Below are 27,386 nucleotides of genomic sequence, written 5' to 3' on the forward strand. Positions count from 1 at the left end.
TAATCATGTTTCAAAATTAGCATTTCTCTTATAAAATCTTTTACCATTCGTCAACAGCATGATAGTTTGTTAAGTTCCTGCACTGTGACCTGTTTACTTCAATGTTTCCTTTACTTTTATCTATTTGTCAGAGCTTTTTTATACAGATTTTTTTCCAAGAAATTTAGAAATTTACATAAATTGTTGATATTAGTCAAACATGGGCATATATTATGTCATAGGCTTCCTAATAAATCAGATATCCACAAGCTCACTGGTCAGAGATTCTTCCAGTTGCAGGCCCAGACAAACCCTAAACCAGAAACCTTCCCACTAAGTGAAAAACATACGTTTAAGAAAATTGTGGGCAGAATCACCTGTTGAGCCAGGGTTTAAAACTAAAGTCATGGAAAATAAAATTTGTGACAAAGGACATGCTTATGCACACTTTTTCATGGAAAGGGTCACTGGTACCCTGGTAGCATCTTAATTCACAACAATTAGGATTTTTATGGTCAAAGAAAACAAAGATCAATAAATAATGTGCACTAATCAAAGCCCATCCTTCCTCTTAAGCCTACAATTGAATTCTGTCCTCTCAACTAATGGTAACAAATGCTGCCTCTGATTGCCATTATGACATGTACTGGCCATGTGCCTGGGATGCTTCCTTCTAGAGAAAGGAGCTGGTAAAACAAAAACACTTTCAGAGATATTGCTGAAAGGCGAGCATAAGAAAACCAGACAAAATGTCGGCGTGGAAAATGCTTAATTACTTAGGAGAGGTTGGAGTTCAGGCACCTTGACACTGCAAAATCAACTACTTTTCCCCAACTAGGATCTATTTACACCATCATAACCCTACCTTGCAATCATAATCATCTACACTCTTTTCACTAGGCAGTAAAATAAACAACTCAGACATAACGAAAAATTAATTAGCATGCAGAGGGCACAGGATTTAAACAAAAACAGCATATGATTATGCTTGTCTCTTTGACAGTTAAAAACGGGTCAAAGTAGATGACCCCTAAATGCTTGAGCAGTGACACTGTTAAGTTCACAAATGGCTTAAGAGAAATTAGCTTGCAATTGCCACGGACCCTGTGCTCTTGCATTTCTTTTTCCTACTTAAGAAAAGACATATATTTTTTAATATCTATTTATCTCTGTACACCTGTGTAATGATCAGAGGTAGGGAACTACTTAAAGGGATGGTGGCTTCTGCCTCTTATTCACTTGGGGAGACAGATTACATTCTGGAGCTAGGAAAGGCAATGGTGCTCCCTTAAGACAGCAAACGTCAAAATTCTCACACTTTTCTAAACGGTAAAAAAAAAAATCCTCTCCCAAGAAATCACAAAAATGAGACAACTTTCATTTCAAGAGATGCCATCAATATCGTTTTTGATAACCCTGATGACTGTAGTTGCGTGGAAACTATGATGGCTGCTATGATTGTAATTGTCACGATGGTTGCTGCTGCCTGCTGTTAAAACGGCATGTTGTCTGGTCGCTGTAGGTACGGTTTGGTGCTTGGCTGCTGGGATTATAGGACTGGTGTTTGGAGTTTGCATCATAACTGTCTCGCCTCTGTGAACACACATCCCACATTGAACTTGATTTTCTGCTCAAGTAATTATGTATCATGCGGTACTTTTGTGATAAGCTTCTAAACAAGAACATGTTGAAAAAAAATTCTTAGAGGAAACAACAAGTTTATTGTTTACCTTTATGAGGTTATATGCCTTTTAATATTAATCTTATCTTTACATTCTTAACATGTGGCATGTTCTGGTTTTAAATATATACACTAACTCACTACCTTCGTGTGGTTTTTGTCATTCTGCAATCTTTGGAAGGGGTTGAAAGTGTAATAATTGTAGTCATGATGCTTCTTGACCTTTTTCACCTGTGGACAAAATACCTTCTGGTTACATACTTAAGAAAACTTCATTTTATCATACATTATTATATTCTTAGATTAGAATGTACACAATTCTCATCTACGAACAAACACACTCTTCTGATTATTATATTCTTAGATTAGAATGTAGACAATTCTCATATATGAACAAACACACTCTTCCTTTCTCAGTTTTAATGTATTATTACAAACCTTTCCTTTGTCGATATCTTCTTCATAACGTTCAGACCAAGATCTTTTTCGAGAAAACACTTTTTCTTTCTCTGCTTCAACACCATCTTGACTGCACCCTTCATCCCATGATATCACTAAACAAAAAGAATTATTTTACATGCACAGAACTGACGACATGTCAATGAATCCCACCCTTGTATTAAAATATGAAGGGTAAGCACACACACACACAAAAAATGTACAGATATTTATATATGTGTGACCCTCCACAACGAAATGAGTCTTAAGTCACGCGAAACAGTTTTGTGCTACAGGCCCCGAAAGGTGATAGGGTTCAATTTTGCGCAGTTTGACTTTTCTTTGAAAGGATTCCTTAAAATACACTGCTATGTTAAAATAAAAGTTAGAAATTGACTTAAAATACCTTTTAATCGACGTACACTACTATGATCCATACCGATTTCAGACAAATTCAAACGCTGTTTCGATAATGTTTCCCAGTCATAACCCCATCATGTTATATCTTGGCAGAAAGTGCGGAGTCTGTATGTTCATCTTCTTCAAAGAACGATTCAAATATTAACCGATCAAAACATTTGTCTGCAAAAGTTTAGGAGTAAACAGACCGGGTCGGCCATCTTGACGCTAATCTTTGAACCCAGCTTTTCTCAAAATGGCTGCCATCGTACTTTCACACTTCAAACGTTTATAACACTCAATTTTAAGGCGAGAAGAACAGCTTTTGTATCAAAAGAAAGTTCAGGACCTCTACTTAAAATATGCAATTTGGCAAATCTGAAATTCGTGACTTAAGACTCATTTCGTGTGGAGGGTCACATACACACACACATATATATAGAATGATGCTATTAAAAAAAACTATTCAACTTGCCATACTATTTTTCCATATCAATTTTAACTCTAAACTTATTTTAAAAGGAAGGCAATGACATACTTTTTTTCCCCCCGTCTATATCTTGCCTAATCCCCAGGCCAGAGAACAGTCATCACAGTTTCTCACGGATACCTTCCCAATTCTTATAACGAAAATACTAACCAGTTGGCTTCTCCTCCAATTCCTTCACCACTTGAGATTTCCGCATTCCATCCCATAGCATCTTAGGTCTGTCTCCATTCTGATAGTTATGGTCAGAACTGTATTTATCATGGTGGTCCCAGGATTGCACAGACACTGAAAGCGTTTTGAGCACTAATTTGCAAATTAGTAAATTCAAATTCACGAGCACAAAAACTACTGTCCATTGTCAAGAAGAATCTTAGTATCTCACAGAATGCTTTTCAAATCTAGCAAGATACCAGCCACAGAAGGTTCATCCATTAACTTCATTTCGAGTAGCATAAAAATAAAAAATGGCTCACCTTGCTTACTACTATGCTGCTGAGACTTCTGCTCCTTCATTAAAGACTCTTTGGTGCGCTCTTCCCAAGTGTACTCGTCCTCGGAGGATTGCAGGTTTGGTTGTTGGTCAGAATGTTGGTTATCTATTACCTATTTCTTTCCGCCTCTTTTCCCGCTGATCCGAGTCTGAAACACCCCTGTCACGAGACTTGTGCTTCTTCTTCTTGTGCTTTATGTGAGGAGTTGCAGTGCCCTTGTCGGGGCTGTTCTGCAGCTCTTCGTACTTGACTCGCGACTTCTCTCGCTCCTTGTCGCGCTTGTGCTTTTTCTTTTTGTGCTTCTTGTGAACAATCTTGTCTGTGTTTGTAGAATCGCCATCTGACAGAAGAGACCGTTTGTCGGAAGAGGTGAAAGAATGTTCCACCTCTTCCCGTGATAAGTTTTTTGCCTGCAGCATTGGGTTAGCTTTGATTAAGTCCTTCACCTTGAAGGAGCTACTGTTTGAGATATCCTTTTGCACACACTGTGGAGCATTACTAGTAAGCTGCGAGGTAGAATGAGCACTGTGTTCAGCAGACTTCTGCTTTTCCGACTGACTACCACAAGAGTCCCTTAACAACCCCCCATCAGCCTGAACTATATGCTTATCACCATTTTTAACAGCAGAACCTGGATGTAGCTTGTAATGTCTCGCTTTTTAATCGCACACGTTTTATATTGTCATTTTCTTGTATAGTTTGTAAGCGAGAGCTACACTGTTTTGCACAACCATCCTTTTTATCTGTGGCAGAGCAGTCAGTAATGGTCCAACCAGAATGCTGCATTTTGCGGTCTGCAGCAAGGCTGGATTTGTGATCTGACATGTCTAGCACATGCCACTCGGTTGTGGAGTTCACGCTGTGGTTGCTGTTTGCGCTGGAGCATGAACCAAGAGATGGGCTTGGTGCAGAGTCCTGCATCTGCACAAACCAACTGCTTGTGGTAGCGTTCACCTTGGACGGGGACATGATGTCTGCCTGGATGTCAACAGACATGCGTTTCAGCCCTGACCCACTGCAGTCTTTGTTCAGCTGAAGAGTCAAGTCTTTGCGTATATGAGTGCTTTCAAGGCTGCTCTGTCTCCCACCTGAGTCTATTTGCACCTTTTCACACTGCTCCCCACTTTTATCACCAAGACTGTTTCTAGAAGCTATTGTACTATTTGTACCCAAAGTAACATCTGTGGGAAACTTTTTCTCCTTTTTTGCACTCACACACTCCGACTGGTTTACTTTGGCTCTGTCCACTAATCTGTCCTCCTCCGACTCAGAATCATCATCATATGGGACAAGTGTTGAGTGCTTGCTTGCCCCACCATTCACAACTTTAGACTTGCCATCAGGCGATTTCTCAATGGTGGTTGCCTTACCATTCTTGATGTGCATAACAATTCTTGGTTTACTGACACCAGGACTGCACACAGAAGTCACAGAAGCTGACGAAGCTGTCGTCAGCTCTGGCTTTGACTTTGAGGTCAGCTGATTTTGCTGTTGGTGCACTTGCTGAAATGGCTTTGGAGAACTAATTCCAAAAGAAATTTTCTTGTGCTTCTCTGGTAGACCCGATACCCCAGAGAAACTTGCAGATGAGGAAACAGTTACTCCAGAGGGTGACAATGTTTGTCGGGAAACAGACACACCTACATCTTCATTCTTCACAGGGTTTGTTGAATCTGCACTGTGTAACGACTTTGCATGTGAGCCATTAAGAGCCGAAAACTTGCTTGGAGAGTTCACTCCATTGCTGGCTGGTCCAATGAACGGTGCCTGCCAAAACAAATGCTCTCGCCATAATATTACTGTGTCATTTCTTACATTCAGACTAAGATTAGACAGTAACAATAATTACCCTCTACTTTAAGGGAGAGGCCAGTGTCTAAGAATGTATCACACTATTTCATGTCCATAAAAAAATTTGGTCTGGCCTATACTCTGAGGAAAGCTCATTGTGTCTCTGTACACAGCAGTAGATTATATTTGTGCTACGAATACTGACTGTTTTTAATAATACACAAAAATCTGTCAAAGATGCTTACAATGTATTTATCTGTCCAAGAGGTGTACAATGTATTTATACCTTTGCTGGTGACTGGTTGATATTGCTTTGCAGTCGGCTGTAAAACAACAGGTATGCCTCTGCTTGGAACACTCTGGAGGCTGGCACTACTGTACCTATAAAAGCAAGTTAAAAAAAAAAAGTCAATAGAGGGCCTAAGAAAGGACTGCTATATTCCTGTTTTTTTAAATGGTTATAGCATTAGAAACAGGATTTAATAAAATTCCTACAGCAAACTAGCCCAATATATGCGTCAACAGATGTTCTCACCATGGAATCATTCATCAGGTACCAGGTCTTGGAAGGGGCTTTGACATAGCAGTAATAGTGTCCAGAGTTGCAGTGGAAGCCAGAATGGATCAAGACACCATATAAGCTGTACATGACAGATTCTCCCTGTTTAAAACAAATGGAAAAAGTAATAAGCTACAATAGCATATACTGGTAAGCAGGTCAGTACCGTAAGAACGAGGAAAACACCAGTAGCAAAATCAAGATTTCTGATGAAGCTCATCATGAAAGCAATTTATTTGGCAGATAGCATGCTGACCTACATTAACACAGCAAAGTCTTGTAAGATAATGGCTTATTCAGCTTTGCAACAACTGCTACTTTTGAGGTATGATGTTGGCAGAACTAAGAATGACTTGCTAAGCACCATCAACAAAGGAAATTATCCTTCAACAGGAATTCATTTAGCATTAAAACAACTACTTTTGTTTAAACAAAAACACACAAGTGGACCTTATTTATTACCTACCAAAGTTCAAAATTTGGTGATATCTCAAACTTGTCCAGGTCACTTAAAAACCATTATTTTCTCAAGCTACTTCTCATCTTAATGGAATATACCGAAACAAGTTGCCTTCCGCATTCCTTTAAGGTCACCATACCTGTTTTTGGCTCATGTAGGGACGAATGTTAAGTTTTTCTGGGAACTGAATATGTCTGTTGATCTTGCCAGCTATTCTGTTGTAGTCAAATCTGAAATTATCAAATGGTCAGTGGTCAGTGCAGCCAACAACAATCTGCATCCACCAGGAAGCACACACCTTCTGCGGCACTATTCCGTTAAATTTTAAAACAAATGAACATTATGCTTTGCAAATGAACATTAGGACTATTGCAATTTTATCTAGTTCAATCTATACCTGTTCAGCTGAAGAGTAAGAACATTAGGTGCTTTGTGAATGGAGAATCGTTTTTGCGCTGGCACTTTTTGCTGGCACCTGGAGAAAACAAAAAACCAGTTGGCAAAACCCCATTCTTCCTAAGAAATGGCCATAAACCTAAGGTCAGGAAAGCCCAACTATCACTTAGATTTACTTCATTATTGTTACAAGAAAAAGATGGCATTGTCTGTAAAAATTGTAATAATGGGATTTCAAAGGAGAAAATAATTCTTAACAGGACAGTCAGATCATGTGTAAGCAGAAAATGATTTTCTGAAGCAAAAATTTTGGGAACTGCAGAAAGGCCTGCAATTTTATTTTGTTTAAAAGTAACTTACTTTTCACATTTGTATGCATTGTCAGAGTCCAGGGTTTCTGCCTTTACAAACTTTGCCAAAGCGTCCTCTACTGTGTAAACACCCTGCAAGTATTAAACCCATTAGGCTGAATATATATACACATACACATAATCTGGAATCATCATTAAAATGAGCTTTTCTAAAATAAATTTATAAAAAAAAATATCATTAAGACTATTACCTTTATATCCAGACTGAGGTCCATGAAAGGATCATATGTGTTTCGATCTGGCTGAGCATTTCATGCACTGAACTGCGAAAGAAAATTTATAATTCTAAAAGCAGTATTTTTAAAAGGATGGAATGATTACTAAATGTTTTATTTCAAAGACTTCTGGACTACATACTTCTTGCATGTAGCCACTGTTGTCATTTACATAAGGACTGATGGATTAACCAATCATATATTCCTGATCTGCAATCAGATTAAAAAGTTGCAAAACAAAGCATTTACTAAAGTTCAAATAATACCAAAGATAATTTTTTATACAAAATATTCAAATAAATAAAAAGAGAACCAACCTTGACTTCTCAAAAATCCTCCAAAGATCTGGTTTATAATTGTAGTTTCTTTGCTGAACTTGTCCAGCCTAGAAATGAGGGTAAAGATATATATACAGATACACCCCCACTCATACAATACAATGTCATGCAAAACAGCAAATATGTACTGTAAACTGCAGCAACATGACAGCATTTAGGAAGTTTTTTTATGCACTACTAATATGAACTTCAAATAAGAAATACAAGAGTGTGCCAATAATAAAAATAATACAATAAAAAAAATAAAGATTATAAGCCTTACTTGGCATAACCATTTAGACATGCACGCTGCAAACCATCAACTAGATAACGAAGAAACTCATGAGCATCTTCTTGTCGACCCCACCGCATGTGCTTTGCAATTGCTGAAAAAATGATCAAGAGATCTGGCTAGCAAGGAATCCAGAGTAGGAGCTTCGGCACTCATAAGCAACCTACCATTACCACAGTATTCTGATTTTATCTCAACTTCAACCAGATCACCCATACCCCCTTCTCTCTCTCCCCCTTTTTTTAAATCTCAAACTGCTTCTCACAATAAACATGATTTGTGAGCATAAATACAGTCCTTAGGAACATGATAAAATAAAAGAAACAAATCTTTTTTAAATGAAAATGGAGATAAACTATGGTCTAACTTATATTTACACAGGTTCGTACACATAAGACACAAAAATCTTTTACAGTATTGTCTGATTTAAAATACTTTTCACATACAAGTCTCTTACACTTTAGTTTCTGTAGCATAAGCTGTGGCTTAAATGCATGGCCACTGTGTTGAAAGGCAGATCTGATGTGACGCCTGAGTTCGCACATCAAACATGAGTTCTGCTGCTTGCCTGATTAACATATAGAGGGGAAAAAAGTTACTACATTGTTTCTTCTCACAGAGATCTCACTTTCTCCAACTGAAAATCTCATGCATACACACATCTACCAGATAAAGCATTGTCAATGCTTACAGTTGCTTCACTTTTGCACTCTTTCCTTGGAAGTGATTGACAGTTAAAGGCAATAAAAGCCCCAACAAACTCGTATTTCTTAATTTTATTTCTCAAAAAAAAGTAGCTAGTCGGGGTAACTCAACAAAGTCGTGTCATCTGGCACAGTATGAAAAAGAAAGTAGAATTACAAACATACATGTTTTCGGATGCTCCTCGGAGAAACAGTAATTGACCAATGGAGCAGTGTAGGTTAAGCATTGCAACGTGGAGTTAAAGAAACAAGTGTTGCCCAAGTTTACAAGTCCTGCTCCAATACGATGGGCCTGACGCCAGTCCAGCCGTACCCGTTCTGGGGGATACAGTACAACTCGAGGGCTTGGAAGACCTTCGCCAGCATTGGCATTGGCACTTGCATCTCCACTTGGTCCTGGTTTGCTCATGATTGCTACATCAGAAACACAATAAAAGAAACTTTAATTTTACTGCCCGCTCGTGTTATTTTATTCGTTCTGTTCCCAGTGAATGTCCTCTGCAAACAGATTCCTGATTCCTACTGTTGGTCAGGTATTTAAGTTTTTTTTAATGCCATAAATGGCTTAGGATTGTTATGTAAGGAGTAAAAAGCTATATAGAAATTGTCGAGTACATTTTACTAATTTAAATGTTATTTTACCAGGGAAGGAAATGAAGATAAAGAAAAATCTCAGGAAATGGTTTTTAAGTCACCATTTCTAGAACAGAACTAGAATCAGATTATGAAAAGTGAAAGATTAAATGCTAACCTGGGGAATTTGAAGAGGGTAGGTGACAGAAGTCTGGAGCTGCCTGATCAGAGAGACAGACAGAAGACCATAGACAAGAGTTGCAGTGGTAAAGCCACTGGACAAAAAGTTAATATTGTCGCTGAGGAAAAGACCAGACAGCTGCTATGTAAATGAATGCGGAAACCTACAGATAGGCACTTTGCTAAGAAGAGAAAACATCTTTATTATGAATTTAAAACTGCAGTATTTTTAAAATGAACTTATTAAAATGCTTTTATTTTTAAGTAGTTAAGTAAATGTAGGGATCTGATACAGACAACTAACTTTTCTTTTCATATTGCACATCTGGCTGCATTACAGCAACCCAAATAATAATTAAAGACTTACCATTTGGTTCACTCTCCTCTGCACAGTCACCAGAATCTATTCCAAATTGAGTTTTTGCCTTTTCCGGTGTTCCTGCCTTATTTGTAGGACCCGACAAAAGGATATACTTGGACTTCAATGACCTGACAATAAAGAATACAAATACTGAGCTTAGTAAGGAACTAGGACTGAAAAAAAAGTACTGCATGACACCAAACACTCACAAAAATTGAATGATAGGTGAAATATAACTCTGGTTAAACCAGTTTTATTTTTTTTAATAGAAGGGAGCGTACAGAGGTGGAGGGGAGGGCAGACACTAGCTCTTGTGGTTTTGAATGGATGTCTTCTACAGAACATGTCTCGATGGATTAGCAAACATTTTCAAGGTTTTGTCAAAAACAAATGCATAATAAAGCTGGAATTGTGGATTTGCCTTTTCACGTTATTAATTTAGATTTGACATCTGTTATTCTTTTGCAAACCATCAAACACCCCCTTGTGCAGTGCTATCGAATGAAGAGTGAGCCAATATGTTTTGTTATTCTTTAACAGTCATCGATCATATCGACTCTATTGTAAGTATATTACAATGACACTTCGCTTGCGATTTGTGATCACTGAAGAAAACATTCAGTGTACACAGTCTTATTATATAGTCCCAAAGCATCAAGTCTTACAGGAAATGACCTTTAAAAATGGTCATGGATTGTGACCTTAAGCACATGCGCAGACCACAAGGAGACATTGTTTCTATCTGAGACATTAGGTCTCGTTATATGGGCACACACTCACATACAAAGCATGTCAAAAGTCTAACCTCAACTGCAGGGTATGAGGCTTGGCAGCAGGAACAAATGTGACGCGGTGCATAAGCACACGCTGAGTGGAAGACACAACATGCTGATCCAGGTGCTTGTTCTGGCTCAGCGATGCCCGTAGTGTCGACTCAACAACCTCCAAATTTTCTGCTGCACTGGGCATAACATGTGCTGGGCTGTAAGCAATAATGAAGGGAAACACCCCCAGCAATAGTAAAAATGTAGTTGTGCAAATAAAAGGCAATACAAAACACAGAACATTAATAACTTTTAAAAAAATTCCTACACACACACATATATCTATAGAGAGAGACTGCATTTTGGTTGGAAGAGTTTTAAAATTTCACATTATATTTGTTGAAAAAACTTGGCACAGACATGGACCTGTAAAGTTCAAGCCCATTTTATTCTAGGGTCAACTGTTTAGAGACAATATTATATTCCAAATGCATCACACACACATATGTATAATTAACTATTCAAATTGGTATTTTAATGTCCAGCTAAAATAATAATAACAACATAATATGATTCTTTTACAATCGGATCTCAGTTTTAGGACCGAAGATGGTACATGTGATATATAAGTTGCAGATCACATTAATTTGTACATCCTGTGTTGTCTAGCGTGCGCGCTCATAGATCTTACGCACACCCTCATATAGAGTCATCTCCCTTTATGTAAGGTAGCAACTGATACATACACTTTTTTCTATAAACACTGACACATTTAACTTCCTAAGGTATTTCGACTCTCTTATCTATGTCTGCAACGATCAAACTAACTGTAAACTACTCAACCCACGTGCAAGCAGATCACCCGGCATCACTCAGAAAACAGTATTCTTACATGATACTATCCGCATCATACACAGTAAACTGGAAATGGGTTCTAAAGACAGCCAGCGAGAAATCAGACACTCATTATTCCCACATATTAATATGCTACCTTACTTTGTAGTCCATGAATATTATCTTCTAGCATGCTAGCACATTGTTTTCAAATCGTGTACTCCTAAGTATGCCCGATCCAGTAACTTATAACTATCTAATATGATTGACTTGTTTATTTCACATTTACACTATAACCCTAATGTTTACTCTATTAATTGCAAAATAATTGCCGTGAACATACCTGTATTTCCTTATTATTGGATAAATTTTGATGGAAAACACACATCACCTAATCGACATCCAGACAGGCAACATGGGCTCCGTCAGCTTGGACCATGATGCATTGCGATGTGTATCGCCTCGTTTGAGCATGTGCATAATACACTTCCGCTAACGTCCTCTTGCCGATTGTCCTTGTCCTTGTTTTGGCTTTTTTTTTCTCTTTTTTCTTTTTTCTTATTCCTCTGTATAGAAACATTTCAGCCTTCTGTTTTAGGTTACAATTCACCGCCTTTGGAAATGCGGTTGCAGCATTTAAGATTTTATCCTTTCCTTTTCTCAAGAGCTTCGGGTAAGCGACAACGTTTATTTAAACGCCACAGCGCCGCCAGAAGTGACAGCGTTCTTCGTCTAAATGATAATAGAGTGAACGCACGATTTGCATCAGCGATGTCATCTGCCCGTCTTCACATTAGCCCGCACACCAATGGCTCACAGAGATTGATTTGTTCTGCCCCAATTACACCGCCTCGATGGATTCCACTTAGTATTTATCGGCGCATAGATGAAATAACATTTCTGTATGTAGAAGCAAAGGAACTTCTTGACTTTGCGGTACGTTTTAAACGAAAAAAACAAAAACAAAAACAACCAAACAACATCAACCAAACAAACAGAAATCATGAAAGAATGAAGAGAGATAGAAAAAAGGGGGAAGGGGAGGAAGAGAGAAAAAGATGTCGAGTCCGTTGAGACAGAATGTAAACAATGTCTTCGATGTGCCATCTTGTAATCCTTTCGGCAAATACTTGAATGTCTTGAGCATACTCTATCGTTAATAATGTAATTGTATTCAGTGAAAATATCTATGGTACAATCCCAATTGAACTTATTTTTTAATCACCGAACAATCAGATTGTCTTGAAAGTTCACAGATGCACTGAGAATGTTTACCATTGTGATTAAATTTTGTACATTTGTGGCTGCCGCCTACACATGCACCCATCCGTGACGGCACTGTAGATCTTTATATTGTCTTTGACTCCTCACCCTCCCATCTTTTTGTATTTCTAGCTCTCATTGTGTTATCCAGATAACAAGTGTTTTACAATGAACACAGTATATGATGTGAAGAGAAATCATCAGTGGTACTTTGATGAAGTATTCTAGGAGTTGCTATAAATGTCATATGTTGATGAGCTAAATGTAGTAGTAATTGTAGAATTCCGATACACTAGGTTGTCTGCAAAAGAAAAGAAACCCAGACTTTTAGAACTTTCTTTAAATATTGAGTAGTTTTTAATTCCTGTGCATATGAAACACACATGAGAGTACATATAAATTTATATACTTCTGTTCCCTACCTGTGAGCACTACATTTGACTTGAAAAGGATAAGGCCTTCTATTAGTAGTCAAAAAAAGGCTGGGATACCAAACTGTACAAATATCCAGTAGAAAAGGCAAAAGAAAGATTGGGATAACCCCAAATTTTGCTTTTCCTTTAACTTTTCAATTTTACTGCAGATTTTATTTTTACAATTTAATTATTCAGTTATTCGAACTTATAGTTTCTCTTCCTTTTATAAATATTTTATTTAGGCTGACAAATTTATGAAAGAGGGTGCTAAAAAAATTATAATCCAACAGCAGTTAATATATTTGCTGTTTTAAAGTTAGTGTGAATAGTTTAGTTTATTCCTTGTTGCTCCTTTGAGGAGCATAGGGCCGCAAAAGAAGTTCATGTGAATAACCAAATCATTAAGAAATGTAAATTTTTTATGTAGTATAAAGCTGTGAATAGATGAGAAATTATTTTTCTATGATCTGTCGACTTGTTTCTTTATGCAACCTTAACCTTTACAATTTGTATTCTTGCAGCAAAGGCACTATGACACAATCTACTTTCAACAAGATCTGTGCAGAGCCAAGGAAGCTGTGACAACTACACTGAAAACATTTGAAGCATTCCATGATAGTCTACCTGATGAACAGCGGTGCTATGTACTAAATTCTTTAGGAAAGCGTATGGATGAACTGGTAGCTTTTGAACAGAATCTCAAAGACCTTCCTGTTTAGGTATTACTTATGTGTGTTGGAAGATCTGCCTTTCTGAAGTGCTGTTGGATACCCAGAAAACTGAGTTTTATTAAACAGACTGTCTAAGGCTTGATGCGTGATCTTGAAAAGGATCAGCCACAGGATGCTCACACAACATGAGAAAAGTACAGGTATTGCAACATAGCATTAAGAGCAAACTTTCAAAGTCCTTGTTGGGATGCAGTTCGCATTTGTGACAGAAGAGCCTGAAAGGTTTGGAGCCGCCTGCTTTTCTACAGACATCTCAGGTGCTCCAGACATTTTTGTTGTATCCTATATCCTTCTACACATAGAAGGCCCTTTCAAGTTTTCCGGTTTGCCAAGAAAGTGATCACTGAGAAAAGTAGCTAAAAACTCACGTAATATTCCATGTGAAGCAACCAAAAGCACAAGAACCAGCTGTCAAAAACTGTCGAGATTAGATCTTGAAATTGCTTCACTGCTTATCCATTGAACATAAGGATGAAAAGATTTTTCCCATATTTAAGGAAGAAATATCTTTAGAAATATGAAATTTATTGTTCATTGTTTGGTTAGAATGAGATATTTTTATCCATAAAAATGTTGGCGCTAATAAGCAGCTACAGTGAGCATTAGGCATGGAGCACATTCTACAGATTCTGATGTTAAATCTGCAATTTAACAAGTATAGGGCTGAATACTCTGTTAGATGTCTATAATAAGTCTGAAGTAATCCCCAGTGTGTAGTAATTTTAATAAAGGTATTTTTAAAGTACTCTAAAAGCATGGCCCTCAAAAGTAATCCTTGATAGTTTTTAAACAGCTGACAATAAAGATTAATATTTCAGAAGTGACCAAAGAGAATTTAAAAAAAAATCATGTAATTTGTTTCTCCAAAGCTGAAATGTTTCTTGTGCAAGTACAGAGATAAAAATGTTTTGAGATCACACAATCTCATGAACCACTCACAGCATTAATTAAAATCTTTTTTTTTAACTGTTAAAGAATGCCAGAGACTGCAGATCTTGACGAATTGGTGAACAATTCTTGAGACATTGATATTCCATAGTATGATTGCTACAGTTTGTGCAACATTTAGCTTTTACAAAGATATTGTTTATTATTTTATGGGTTGCATCAGTTAGAAAATAACATTTAAAGCCTACTTTGCCTTTTGAATGTGTTCCACCCAATAATTAAAAAAACAGATGTGAGCAGTGTCTCAAAATATTTTGAAGTCCTATGGAGCAAGAAGGGGTGCTTCTACCCCATCCCCTGCTTTACCCTCACCTGAAGTGAAAAGGTGAGATCAAAGGCTGATGAACTGTAGCTTCAAGGATGTGACAGGTAAAAAGGGGTTGGCTATGGTGGGTAAGCAGAAAGAAGTCCCTTCCATAAAAGAAAAAAAGTAAAGGAATACAAATAGAAGAATGTGTACATCAAATTAATGGTACAACTGATCACGAGACCAGATCACATAATGTGGCCTGCACAGCTAAGTACATGAACCAAAATATAACGTTCACTGTCATTCAAGGGAAATAACATTTTAGAAACCTAGCAGCTTACATTTACTTCCCCTCCGCAGTCAATTCTTAGCATCCGTACAGGTTGCTGTTAACGTAGGTGTCTCTGCGCTGTCAGCTCTTGTGAAATATCACGATGCATACAGTTGTAACTGGTTTAAAAAGTAACCTCCTTTAGCTGTGCATTGAATATTTTACGTAACGCTTTTTAGATTGAAGCAAACACATTGTGACGATTTTAGGCAGCGACTCCTCAAATTAGTGTCGAAATTCTACCCCTTCTGTCTTCCTCTACTCTGCCCCTACTTCTCCAGAAGTTACGAAGGAATTAAGTGGGTTTTGAGGGCGGTCAAGATTCGAAAGACGGAAACAAAAAATTCCGAACCGTGAAGAAGGAAAATCTGCCGAACTTCGTTTCGTCTTGTGCGTGGTAGAGGTCAGCGTTAGTTTATCAAAGAAAGAAAACATCGCCTAAGGTGGCATGGTGTACCTCAGACAAATATGCTGACTTAAGGCCGTGTAATATCTAAATACTCGCGAGAGGGCTAAAGTATCTTGAACCGTGGAGACATCGGTAGCACCAGGGACCTAAGACTACGAAGTGTAGCTCAAGGAGGATCGAAACGTAGCATGGTTTGGCTTTTTTTTTTCCTTGTGCAAAAGATAATACTAAAGATAAAAATTAAAACGAGCTTTCAGATTAATTTTCCTTATCCTATATCACTCTCTTTCCCCTTTTCATACACATCAGCATCATAAAACCGTTATCGACATCAGTGGGCTCGTGTAGCAAACCCTAATTGATATTTGTATTTGTGATCTCAGCACTGTTGCACCCTGTGACACTATAAACTCAACTCTGGGCCTTAGACAAAGAAGGAAAATAATGAAAATAGAAGAGAAGGAGCACAAAGGACAGATAGACAAAGAGACGGATATGATACACATCAATTATGACCATGATTTACAAATTATCAGACGAACTTTATGAAATCAAATGCACTGTATGCAGAACAGTTTGACAGTATCCAACAATGTGTTAACAAGAGATATAGAAATTATGAAAGAAAAAAGTCAAGTTTCATCAAAGAAAAGATTTGAAAGCTGTGACATGAATTCAAGAATATAAAATCATATGGCTGAGACAGATGATGAATCGTTCTATTCCTGCCGTGGTTTTGCCATCAAAATCTTAAACAGATGCACGCATGGCAGGATATACTGACATAGTAGACAGTGCCAGAATGATCTTCAAAGGCAGGGACACCTTATAACATAGACGACAGCGTCATCATTGGAGGAGGGAGAAATAGAAGAAGAAGAAAGACAAGGCAATAGTTGTTGTGGCCAAGAGAGATAAAAACAAAAACACACGTAAGCAAAGCACCCTGTTCGACTGCAGCAACTAAAGCAATACCAAGGGTCTGCAGTCAACCACACAATAGGATCACAGAGGTCACCAGGCAAGATACAAGCAAGATACAAACAACATAAAAGAGAACACAAGTATAACAAAGACTATGCATGAAGTGTCTGTACTGACGTTCACCAGGACGCAGCAGGGGAATAGCCGATGAGAATAAGTAACATTTTGAACTGGAACATCAAAGGTTTTCTCGCAAAAGTACACGAACCTGCCTTTATGTAGTACATCAATAGGTTTGAGATTGTGTATCTTACAGAATCATTTTCTCGAACATAGCAGCCGGTTGGAATGTTTTTCTGACCTTAAACTTTTGAATCAGAGTTAGATATGTCTCAGAATGATATTCATGATATCCAAACTGTTCCAGATATAGTTCAGGTCCTTTCGTCAAAAGGGTCAAAGTATAATGATGATGAAAGCATAGAGGTTGTTAAAATATATGAGGATCTAGGTATTTTTCGCAACCAATCTGTCCTCTCCCATGATGTCGAGGATCTTGCGGCTAAGGCGAAAAATTAGAACCTACCGTTAAAATGCTTATGGAAAGTACGAGACATACCAAGAATGTATTTTTGTTATACCTATACTTATGGCTTTGAAATCCGGGGTTTTGAAAGATATGAAACTGTTGAAAAAGTACATAATTATTGACGAAAATGGTAAACATCCTAGAGCTTCGTACAAGGGCAAAGCATTCTCAACACAGACAAATCTGACCACAAGACTTCATAAAAAATATGTATATCTTCACGGTAGGCAATATCAACAAACGGTAAAAATATTGGAGAACATAAATCTTTAAGTACTAGACAAGGTGATTATACGCGTCAGCGTTTTCTGTTTATTGAGAAGTTCGCAAACATTGCTTTAGCAAGCTTTTAAAAAAAAGCTTGTTGTTCTAAAACTCTAGCTAAGTGCCAGCTTAAAAGGCGCCCATTTAATTTCCGCAGCATGCTTGGAGCAGGAAGCCATTCTACAGGAGTTGTAGTACTTGCACTGAAAAGAGAATCCAACAGTATTATTTATTTATGTTTTCAGACAAGCTGTAGAATAATGACGGTTAGATTGACATCACTTTTTAGTAAGAAAAGCACAAGCGGAGGACAATCGCGCCGAGTATATATATATACTAGCCGAAAAAAAAAGTGTTTGTTTAAAAAGATGTGAGGGGTATAATAAGAGTCTTTACAAAATATTCCGAAAAAATGTTCTGGAGTTAAAAAGAAAAAATACGAGAGTTTGAAGGAAAAAAAAAAATTGTAAAAACCATTTTCAGGAATTGGTTTTTGAGACATTTTCCTCAGTGTTGCTGTTAACGACCACACGGTGTTATTTTTTTTTTTTAATAACAAAATCTTATCTGCAGTTGTTCTGAATGTCTCAATGTCCGCGCTCATGAACACTTGCGGACGCACTCACGCTCACGCAAACGCAACCACGCAGAACCGTTGGCATGCGCGAGTAATTCAGTCGTGTGTCCAGCACTGTTCTGGCAGGTGTTCTAGCTGTTCACTAATCGACCATCAATTTCCGACAGCTGGGCCACCCAAGACTCACGACACCGAATTGATAGCAGGAAAAACGCAGTAACGAATGAGAGAAAAAAATAGTTGTGTCGTGTTACGTGTAGTTCTCATTCAACTTTCTTTTCTTGGTGGAGGGTTGGAAGTTGGGCGGATGGGACCTGGGAGCAACTGAGAAGGGAGGTGAATAGGGGTAACAAAATTGTTCAGTCCAACCAGCCTGTAGTCAAACGCCCCTCGGACGCAGAGAGATAAACATGGCTGAGTTAAGAAAAGTGCTGGTGCTGCTCGTCATGTTTGCAGGTACGTAGTAAGGTCAAGAGGCCAACTTCTTCCAGTGGCATCGGTGCTGTTGACAAATAAAACGTCTAGACAAAATCTAAAGAATAACGCTGATTACACTTGCATAATTGTGTATTACAATTATATCATATGCCATATGCAACTAATCATAAGGATTACAAAAACGGATTTTTAAAAGAAAAAAATGCTATTAAGTGTAGACTTTTTAAAAATATGATTAAAATTACTTTTGTTTACAATTCCACTAAAAAATCTTTACATAGGCTTTGCTACTAGAAAAAATAAAGCCTGCTATTCTCAGTGAATAGTTGATTACATCTGGAATTTTGCATTATCACAGTCGGATTTTTTTTACCCTGACCATCATGCAATTTCTATTACACTATTGAAAATCATATTTCAGCATTAAATATTACAATGTATCTTGCACTCGCCAAGTCAGATAAACTCTGTTGAACTATGTTATAATAAGGATTACTTTAAAAAAAATATTCTGGAAGAAAACATGATGTGTAATCGTTTTCAGTTCATAAGAACAATATTGCTCTTGTTTAATATTCCATGATACAATCACTATACAGACAAAGTATTACTATATTAGAGACTAGGTAATGGCTTCAGAGCTTAGTAAATATCTTTTTAGACCTAGAATCTTGCACAACTGCTTTCAGTGATCGTTTCTCCGGACTGGACTCAAAGCCAATCAGCTGGCGATCCGATCGAGGTCTTCTGGTCTTACAAGAGCACAGGGAGCTTCGAGGCTACAGTGGGTCCCGAGTCACCGCTTCATGGCAACAGCAGTGAGCTAAGCCTCAGTCTTCCTTTCTCCAATGGGCACAGAAGAAAAGGGAAGGTGGACACTGTCGTCAGCGTCTTTGAGAGGTGAATCTAAAGTTACCTTGTTTGTGTTCGTCCAAATAACAACCCTGATCGACTTCATAACATCCAGCCTCTGGCCTCAAATACTATTTTGTTCTGTCTCGAGTTCAGATCAGAATAGGATCCACTACTCTATAAATGATTCCAAAAAGGAGAAAAAGTCAAATCTAACTAACCTAATAAATAAAGACACACAAAAATTAAGAAAGACAGACAGGAGTAAATGAAAGTTACATTGAGGCGGGGCATTTTCTATCTGCAGGTCTGAGCTATCGCGCATGAAAAGATCGCTAACGTCCAAAGAGGACCTCGGCAGAATTGTCTTTGGAGGCAGCGTGAGGATTGTGGACGGGTACACCTGGAGCGAGGACCTTCTCTTCAGCAACACCTCCTTCTACAGAGACCTGGAGGCGCAAGTGATCCTCATGGTGCTTACCCCGGCTTCCAACCTTTATCATTATTGTGGCGACACACTAATGTTTTAAATCATACGGAACACAGTTGTTTCCACTGCTTGAAGAAAAGTGTTATCTGTCAGTTTGGCATTTAAAAAAATTATTGTCAATGAGGATTAATGAGTGTTCTTCGGTACTTAATTATTTGGCCTCTTATTTTGTAAATGTTTCTCAGCTACGTATAAATGTTTGAACGTTGTTCGTTGGATACGCTTATATCACCTCGTCCAGTTTAAGAAACAAAACAAAACCGAATAAAACAAGCAAAACAAAACACAAAACAAAACAAAACAAAACAAAACACAAACAAAACAAAACAAAACAAAACAAAACAAAGTAAAAAAAGCCGAACAAACCCAAGCAAAACAAAATACAAAGCAAAGCAGAAAAAAGCAGTCACTTTCAACGTATAGCAAAAGAAAACTTTTCTTTGCATGTTTTTGAAGCGGAACTTGAAGCGTTAGAAATGTGAAAAAGAAAAAGAAGAGATACACGTAGGTCCATGTGTTCATGGTCATCTATTTGCTGTTGCAGCTTGACAACGTCTTTGTTAGCACCATCGTGTCCCGCCACTACGCCGGCGCCAGCGTCATTCAGTTTAGGTACAGCAAAACTGCTCTAGTCACTGCACCCAGAATCATCGCTGTTATCGTTTTTGTCTTCTTTATCATCGTCATTACAACTACTTTGACAGAAGCACGAAGGTGGTGGCGGTGATGGTGTGGAAGGTAGAAGAGGGGGGAGGTTCAAGGTTGTGTGTGACGACGTTGTTGTGAAAAAATATATTACCCGCATAAAGAAATTTAAGTAGCTTTTTAAACTTTTCATCTTTCAGACTTAAACATTTCATCATTCTCTGCTGTCATCTCATCTCCATCATTTTCATCGCTGTAGCGACTTTTGACACACATTACATCAAGCACCCCACCTGTCCACGTGTGACGGGTAATTAACTCATTGTCGTCAACTATCTGCGAGCAGTTTTGGAAGCATCGTCGTCCACTTCACCGTGTCTTTCACCATGGATACCGACAATGGCACGACAATCGCAGACACTTCTCTCACTGGTCCAAACATCACTCGACTCTTTCTTGAGGCGGCCAGCAACCTATCCTCCAACTACAGTCTTGATACCAACGACACCATGCTCTTGGGTAGGTTAAAAGACGTTTATACTTTTCCTTGATTGGGCTCATTTCTCCAAATATGGATAAAACCCCCTTCCGTTCTTATAGATCATGAGCAGAAAGAATCTTAAAAAACCAACTGACATCAAGAATGTACATTGATAAACTGATATGTTAAAGTTACAGCCAATGGGAGAACTGAAGACATATATGTGTCCTTAGAGGTGACATCGCAGGTTGACTTATTTCTATGGATGGGATGTTTGGAGGCTTGCCTATCGAGAACAAAAGAGGGAGGAGAAATTCATTCATACTTAGAGAAAGAGCACATTATGAACTTGACACAGTCATTTCCAAATAGTTTTACCCTCTGATTGACTTCTCAACGTTTGATGAGAGGCACGTTTGTCAATACGTCACCAAATAATTTTGGCTGTTGACTGTATGCTTGAATGGGTAGACTTCAGTCTGCATAAATACTATTGTTTCATTGCAGTTTTGTTTGAGTTTCATTGGAAAATGAAAACATGCCAATTTACATTCTCTCAGTCATTATCGTTCATCAATATCTAATATGGCAAGTGAAGGTCCACAAAGACAACGCGAGAAATAACATGGGTTATGCATGTAAAGCGTCTCACAGCTGTAAATCTTTTTTTCAGAAATTCTCGTGAGCACGGACTCCACGTATACCACTAGCATGTGGACAGCACTTCTTTCTACTGACCTGCAGCTGGTGTCAGCGAGTGACACTACAAGTTCTGTTCCTACCAACGCCAGTATTTCCAGTCCCGTGACCCCCAGTTCACCACATAGCACAATGCTGTCGTCTGCTAGCGAATTAGAACAGTCGTCTTCTAGGAGTGACCACGTGCAGGAGTCGCTTCACACCATCATGGAATCTTTTGGAGCATCCAGTTCGCCAGGCGGAGAAACCAGCGAAACGTCTTCATCTACCTTTGCGGAATCTGGCCTGTCAGTCTCTCTTTCATCTTTCAGTCCCCTTGCATCAACGATGACGATAGGACTTTCGATGAGCGACATTGTCGCACCAGATGGCAAGGAGACTTCCTACGTGGCTCTAGAAAGTAAGGAAACATTGAGCTTACCTCTGCAGGCAACTGTCACTAGATCGTATTCAAGTTCTGGTCTTGAAGGATATTTAATTCAAGCTACTTCCACTTTGCCTCATAACTACACGACGAGTGTACTCACTGAAAAAAGTCCGAGTCCTGAACTCGGAGAAACGGTCTTTCAGTTTTCTTCTCTAAGTTCCACGGCATCCATGCCCCTGGAATACAGTCGTGGTGTCAGTACTGCAGCTGGCTTCAGCCAAGACCACTTCTCTTCAGAAGTGTCTCAAAAGTATGTTTTACTGAGTTCACCCCAAGACACCCTTGCTCAAGAATTCCAGAAGACTCCTGCCCTGTCAGCTTCCAACGTGTTTCTTGAAGCTACAAGTTTTGACCTAGAACTTATGTTGATGCCGAGTTCTTCGAGTAGTCCCCTTGCAAGCACCGGAGGTATACTTGGGATTGTTTCAAGTGCATCTCGCGGGACAACTCTGGAACTGAAGTCTGAAGCCATGTCGAGCATGTTGCTTCAACGAGAACTGAGTCTGTCGTCGATAACTCATTCAGGCGCGTCGACAGAAGTCTTATTAAGTACAGGTGCACCAAGCATGGCTCTCCAATCTGCTTTCACGCAGGAGCTTGAAACCACTGTAAGATCCAGTTTTGAATGTTACAGCAGTTCCACCTACTTCTACTTTCTCTATTGAAGGAGTTTCTATGGAGGAACGCAAAGCTAGCTGGAGCATTCATTACAGTGTTAATCCGAGTTTTACCGATTCTTACATGGCGGCTGATTTCACATCCTTCTCTCTGTCTTCAGTTGCTTCAAGTCTTGCTCCGGAGCTGAAAGAAACTTCAAGTCCCGCTGTCACTAGTGTACCTTCTGTAGTCACATCAACAATAGGCACTGTAATCCCATCAAGTGTAGCTCCATCAACAGTCACATCAAGTGAAATGCCATCAAGTGTACCTTTTGTAATAACATCAATTGCGGGTTCTATAATCACATCAAGTGTATCTCCTGTACTCACATCAAGTGAATCTCTTGTGATCACATCAAGTGTAGTTTCTGCAAACACATCAAGTGAAGCATTCAGTTTTCCTCCTGTCAAAACATTAAGTTCAGTTCCTGCTATCACATCAAGTGAAATATCATCAAGTGTACCTCTTGGGATTACATCAAGTGCATCTCTTACAACTGCATTTAGTGTAATGACATCAATTGCAAGTCCTGTGAGCACATCAACTATATTTCCTGAAAGTCCAAAAACTTCAAGTGTAGTTGCTACATCCACCTTAAGTGAATTTTTATCAAGTGTACCTCTAACAATCTCATCCATTCCAGCAGTTACATCCACATCAAGTGCGCTGTCATCAGGTGTACCTTTCACGATCTCATCCAGTGAACTTTCATCCAGTACACCTTTAATGATTACATCAAGTGTAGTTCCTGCAATCACATCAAGTGGACTTTCATCAAGTGTACCTCTAATGCTCACATCAAGTGCAGTTGCTACATCCACCTTAAGTGAATTTTCATCAAGTATACCTCTAACAATCTCATCAAGTCCAGCAATTACATCCACATCAAGTGCGCTGTCATCAGGTGTACCTTTCACAATCTCGTCCAGTGAACTTTCATCCAGTACACCTTTAATGATCACATCAAGTGCTGTTCCTGCAATCACATCAAGTTTACCTCTAATTCTCACATCAAGTGCAGTTCCTACACTTATATCAAGTGAACGTTCATCAAGTGTGCCTCTAATGATCACATCAAGTTCTGTACCTACAAGCACATTAGATGTACCTCTTGCAGTCTCAGCAAGTGTAGTTCCAACAATCAGGTCAAGTGTACCTTCTGTAGTCACATCTAGTGTTCCTCTTGAAGTCAGGTCAAGTACTGATTCTATAATGCCATCAGCTGCAGGTCTTGAAATCACATCAAGTTCAGTTCCTGCCTCCACATCAAGAGAAATCTTATCAAGTGTACTCTCTATGATCACATCAAGTGCAGTTCCTATAATATTATCAAGTCTAGCTCCAACAACCACCACATCAAGGGAAATGCCATCAAGTGTTTCTTCTGTAACAGCATCCATTGCAGATTCTGTAATCACTTCAAATATACCTTCAGTGATCATATCCAGTCTGGAACAGGTAATCACGTCAAGTTTAGATCATGTTATTTCATCAAGTGCAGTTCCTGCAAAGGCATCTAGTGAAATATCATCAAGTGTACCACTTGTTATATATCAAGTGCAGCTCCTGCAATCTTGTCAAGTATAGCTGTATCAAGCACATCAAGTGGAATTTCTGCAGCCACCTCAAGAGAAATCTCAGTGAAACGCTTGTAATGACATCAGTTGTAGGTCCTCTAATCACCTCAAGTGTATCTCCTGTGATCACTTCAAGTGTAGATCAAGCCTTTACCTCAAGTGTAACTCCTTCAATCCCATCAAGTGCACCACTTGCATACTCATCAAGTGACATTTCATCAAGTGTACCTGTTGTGATCATCTCAAGTGTACCTTCTGTAATCACATCAAGTGTTCCTCTTGTAACCAAGCCAAGTGCAGATTCTATAATACTTTCAAGTGTAGTTCCTGCAACATTGAGTGTAATTTTGAAAGCCACACCAAGTGCTGTTTTTGCTACTCCAAGTATAGCCATTTCAAGTTGCAGGTCTTTTGGAAACATCACCTAAAGGCACTGCTGCTACATCAGCTGAAGCTATGTCCCCACAGCAAGCAAAGTACTAGATGTCATATCTACAGCTGTAGATATTTCAAGTGCTGGTCTTGTAACTAGCTCAGGTATGTCTCTTGAAGTTACAACAAGTGCAATGTCTATAACCACATCAAGTTTATTTCCTAAAGTCACATCAAGTGTAGTTCCTGTAGATTCATTTAGTGAAGGTTTAATAGGAGCATCAACTGTTCCCTTAATCACATCAAGTCCAGGTCCTGTAATCAATCAAGTACAGTTCATGCAGAAACCTCAAGCAAAATTCCTGTAACCACATTTACAACAGGGTTTGAAGGTCCAAGTTTAGTTCTTGCAGGTACAACAAGTTCAATTCCAATATCAAGTGCAGTTAATGTAATCACACAAAGGGAAGACTCTGTAGCTATATCTAGTTTAGACACAAGGGTTACATCAAGTACAGGACCTATAACAAGTGCAGTTCCCATAGAAACATCAGCTGCAGTCCCTCTAGTCACAAGTGTACTTTCAGTAGCTTCAAGTGAAGCTTTTGTAGCAACATCAAGTGCAGTTCCTGTTATCACATCAAGTTCAGTTCTTACACACCTTAAGCGGAGCTACGCTAAGCTCAACTGATGTAGCAGTGTCCAGCACAATCCCTAAGGCAATGTCAGGTGCAGTTCTCGTAACCACGTTGAGTGAAGATCATACAGCCACATTAGGTGTCGTTCCCACAGCAACAACAACTTTAGTCCCCGTAGTCACATCAAGTCCAGCTACAATAGGTACATCAAGTCCAGTGTCACTGTCAAGTGCAGTTCCTTTAGCATCATCAACCATAACTACCATACCTATATCAAGTGAAGGTACTGTTGCCACATCAAGTGCATCTACTGTAACCACTTTAAGTGTATCTTCTGAAGTCACATCAAGTGTAGGGTTAGTGGCTACGTTGGGATTTGCTCCTTTAGTCACATCCAGTATTGCTTCTGTAGCTGCATCAAGTGTAGTTTCAACCGTTGCACCAATTTCAGTTCCTGTCGCCACATCAAGTGTAGTTCCTGTCGCCACATCAAGTGTAGTTCCTGTCGCCACGTCAAGTGCAGTTCCTGTAGCCACGTCGAGTGCAGTTCCTGTTGTCACATCAAGTGCAGTTCCTGTAGCCACGTCGAGTGCAGTTCCTGTTGTCACATCAAGTGCAGTTCCTGTAGCCACATCAAGTGAAGCTCCTGTTGTCACATCAAGTGCAGTTCCTGTTGTCACATCAAGTGCAGTTCCTGTAGCCGCATCGAGTGTAGTTCCTGTAGCCACTTCGAGTGCAGTTCCTGTAACCACATCAAGTGCGGTTCCTGTAGCCACATCGAGTGCAGTTCCTGTAACCACATCAAGTGCGGTTCCTGTAGCCACATCGAGTGCATATCTTGTAACCACATCAAGTGCGGTTTCTGTAGCCACATCGAGTGCAGTTCCTGTAGCCACATCGAGTGCAGTACCTATAGCCACATCAAGTGCAGTTCCTGTAACCACATCGAGTGCAGTTCCTGTAACCACATCGAGTGCAGTTCCTGTAGCCACATCAAGTGCAATTCCTGTAGCCACATCGAGTGCAGTTCCCACAACACCAAGTGTGGGAGTTGTCACATCAAGTGCATCTACTGTAACCACTTTAAGTGTATCTTCTGAAGCCACATCAAGTGTAGGGTTAGTGGCTACGTCGGGAATTTCTCCTTTAGTCACATCCAGTATTGGTTCTGTAGCTGCATCAAGTATAGTTTCAACCGTTGCACCAAGTGCAGTTCCTATAGCCACATCAAGCAAAGACCATGTAGAAATATCAAGTGAACTTAAGGTCACATCAAGCTCGAAAATTGAGTTATCCAGCCGAAGCGCAGAGGCCTCAACAAAGCTGACAGTAGCTTCAAGTATAGCTCCTGTAGTAACAGAGCTGTTGTCTGAAATGAGTCTACTACCTGGCTCCGTAGTCGCCACAAGCCTGTCAACGTCCTTTGCCACAGACTCTGCAGTTACGAGGAGTCGTGAATCGGAAACATATTTGACCCCAAGTTTTGCAGCCACTTCCAGCTCAAGTTTTACAGGAACAGTTACTCGAGCTTACGTTTTCCAGATGCATCCATTTTGAGCACAGGTTCTACAAGCACAACTTTTTCAAGCTTCAGTTTTCCAAGCACAGCTGTTTCAAGCTCAAGTATCACAAGTACTTCTGCAGTCTCGCCAAGTCCTAGTACTGGAGTAGTCACATCAAGCAGGCGTCTGGAAGAAGTCTTTCTCAGTACGGCCAGCTACCTTTCCACATCATTGTCTGGTGAGATCGGTCCTTCGTCGAAAGCGTCCTCACTTAATATTTTTGACACACCTGCTGTGGCATTAAGTTCTTCGATCTTGCACAGCGACTCTGGCTTAGCCTTGTCTTGGATGACAGCATCGCCATCGACGGAACAGGAACGCCTGACTTCTCAGACAGAGTCGCCGTTGATGTCGACGTCGACATTTACACCTTCTCTGGAGCAGCATCTTTCCTCTTCCTTGATTGGTTCCACGAGCACTCCCTTCGCACCCTCGGCGTCGTCCCCAAGTCAAAGCCGTATGATAACGAGCTCAACCACCAGTTTTGACCTCGTGAAGCTTCTGGAAGGGTCTTCTACAACTTTGGATCTGTCGTCTTTGTCATCGGT

At 39.3% G+C, this 27,386-nt stretch overlaps 5 protein-coding genes across 5 annotated transcripts; 4 read left to right on the forward strand and 1 right to left on the reverse strand.

Moving 5' to 3' along the window:
* Positions 1-1,429: 1,429 nt before the first annotated feature.
* LOC112560447 (ubiquitin carboxyl-terminal hydrolase 36-like) lies at positions 1,430-11,770 on the reverse strand. Its single transcript, XM_025232318.1, is given in 20 exon segments — positions 1,430-1,572; positions 1,805-1,891; positions 2,099-2,214; positions 3,138-3,272; positions 3,591-3,818; positions 4,102-5,245; positions 5,556-5,643; positions 5,797-5,930; positions 6,428-6,518; positions 6,686-6,763; positions 7,045-7,127; positions 7,247-7,288; positions 7,290-7,318; positions 7,588-7,655; positions 7,871-7,973; positions 8,337-8,447; positions 8,749-8,997; positions 9,704-9,825; positions 10,503-10,679; positions 11,639-11,770. Coding segments are annotated over 19 exon segments (3,198 nt in total). The 5' UTR covers positions 10,667-10,679; positions 11,639-11,770; the 3' UTR covers positions 1,430-1,446.
* A 4-nt stretch (positions 11,771-11,774) lies between these two features.
* LOC112566034 lies at positions 11,775-14,652 on the forward strand. The gene is made up of 2 exons (XM_025241998.1): positions 11,775-12,231; positions 13,496-14,652. Exons 1-2 carry the CDS (start codon positions 11,917-11,919, stop codon positions 13,691-13,693), a joined length of 513 nt encoding a protein of 170 aa, XP_025097783.1. The 5' UTR covers positions 11,775-11,916; the 3' UTR covers positions 13,694-14,652.
* A 3,755-nt stretch (positions 14,653-18,407) lies between these two features.
* Positions 18,408-19,911, forward strand: LOC112560457. The gene is made up of 3 exons (XM_025232330.1): positions 18,408-18,453; positions 19,125-19,335; positions 19,595-19,911. Exons 1-3 carry the CDS (start codon positions 18,408-18,410, stop codon positions 19,815-19,817), a joined length of 480 nt encoding a protein of 159 aa, XP_025088115.1. The 3' UTR covers positions 19,818-19,911.
* A 647-nt stretch (positions 19,912-20,558) lies between these two features.
* Positions 20,559-23,274, forward strand: LOC112570241 (hyphal wall protein 2-like). The gene is made up of 2 exons (XM_025248589.1): positions 20,559-20,941; positions 21,577-23,274. The coding sequence occupies exons 1-2, from the start codon at positions 20,809-20,811 to the stop codon at positions 22,692-22,694; spliced, it is 1,251 nt and encodes a 416-aa protein (XP_025104374.1). The 5' UTR covers positions 20,559-20,808; the 3' UTR covers positions 22,695-23,274.
* A 1,457-nt stretch (positions 23,275-24,731) lies between these two features.
* LOC112560466 (uncharacterized threonine-rich GPI-anchored glycoprotein PJ4664.02-like) lies at positions 24,732-27,326 on the forward strand. The gene is made up of 2 exons (XM_025232342.1): positions 24,732-26,671; positions 27,102-27,326. The coding sequence occupies exons 1-2, from the start codon at positions 25,361-25,363 to the stop codon at positions 27,324-27,326; spliced, it is 1,536 nt and encodes a 511-aa protein (XP_025088127.1). The 5' UTR covers positions 24,732-25,360.
* The last annotated feature ends 60 nt before the right edge of the window (positions 27,327-27,386 follow it).

The sequence above is a fragment of the Pomacea canaliculata genome, linkage group LG1 (assembly GCF_003073045.1).
Source record: "Pomacea canaliculata isolate SZHN2017 linkage group LG1, ASM307304v1, whole genome shotgun sequence".
Lineage (NCBI taxonomy): Eukaryota > Metazoa > Mollusca > Gastropoda > Architaenioglossa > Ampullariidae > Pomacea > Pomacea canaliculata.

Excerpts from the sequence above, each read along its gene's own strand:
- LOC112560466 (XM_025232342.1), top strand. The coding sequence starts at position 25,361 with ATGTCAGGTGCAGTTCTCGTAACCACGTTGAGTGAAGATCATACAGCC. Across the intron at positions 26,672-27,101 it reads TGAGTCTACTACCTGGCTCC|CGACTCTGGCTTAGCCTTGT; the intron begins GTAGTCGCCACA and ends GATCTTGCACAG.
- LOC112566034 (XM_025241998.1), top strand. The coding sequence starts at position 11,917 with ATGCGGTTGCAGCATTTAAGATTTTATCCTTTCCTTTTCTCAAGAGCT. Across the intron at positions 12,232-13,495 it reads AGGAACTTCTTGACTTTGCG|CAAAGGCACTATGACACAAT; the intron begins GTACGTTTTAAA and ends GTATTCTTGCAG.
- LOC112560457 (XM_025232330.1), top strand. The coding sequence starts at position 18,408 with ATGGCTGAGTTAAGAAAAGTGCTGGTGCTGCTCGTCATGTTTGCAG. Across the intron at positions 18,454-19,124 it reads GCTGCTCGTCATGTTTGCAG|TGATCGTTTCTCCGGACTGG; the intron begins GTACGTAGTAAG and ends AACTGCTTTCAG. Across the intron at positions 19,336-19,594 it reads GTCGTCAGCGTCTTTGAGAG|GTCTGAGCTATCGCGCATGA; the intron begins GTGAATCTAAAG and ends TTCTATCTGCAG.
- LOC112570241 (XM_025248589.1), top strand. The coding sequence starts at position 20,809 with ATGGATACCGACAATGGCACGACAATCGCAGACACTTCTCTCACTGGT. Across the intron at positions 20,942-21,576 it reads CAACGACACCATGCTCTTGG|AAATTCTCGTGAGCACGGAC; the intron begins GTAGGTTAAAAG and ends TCTTTTTTTCAG.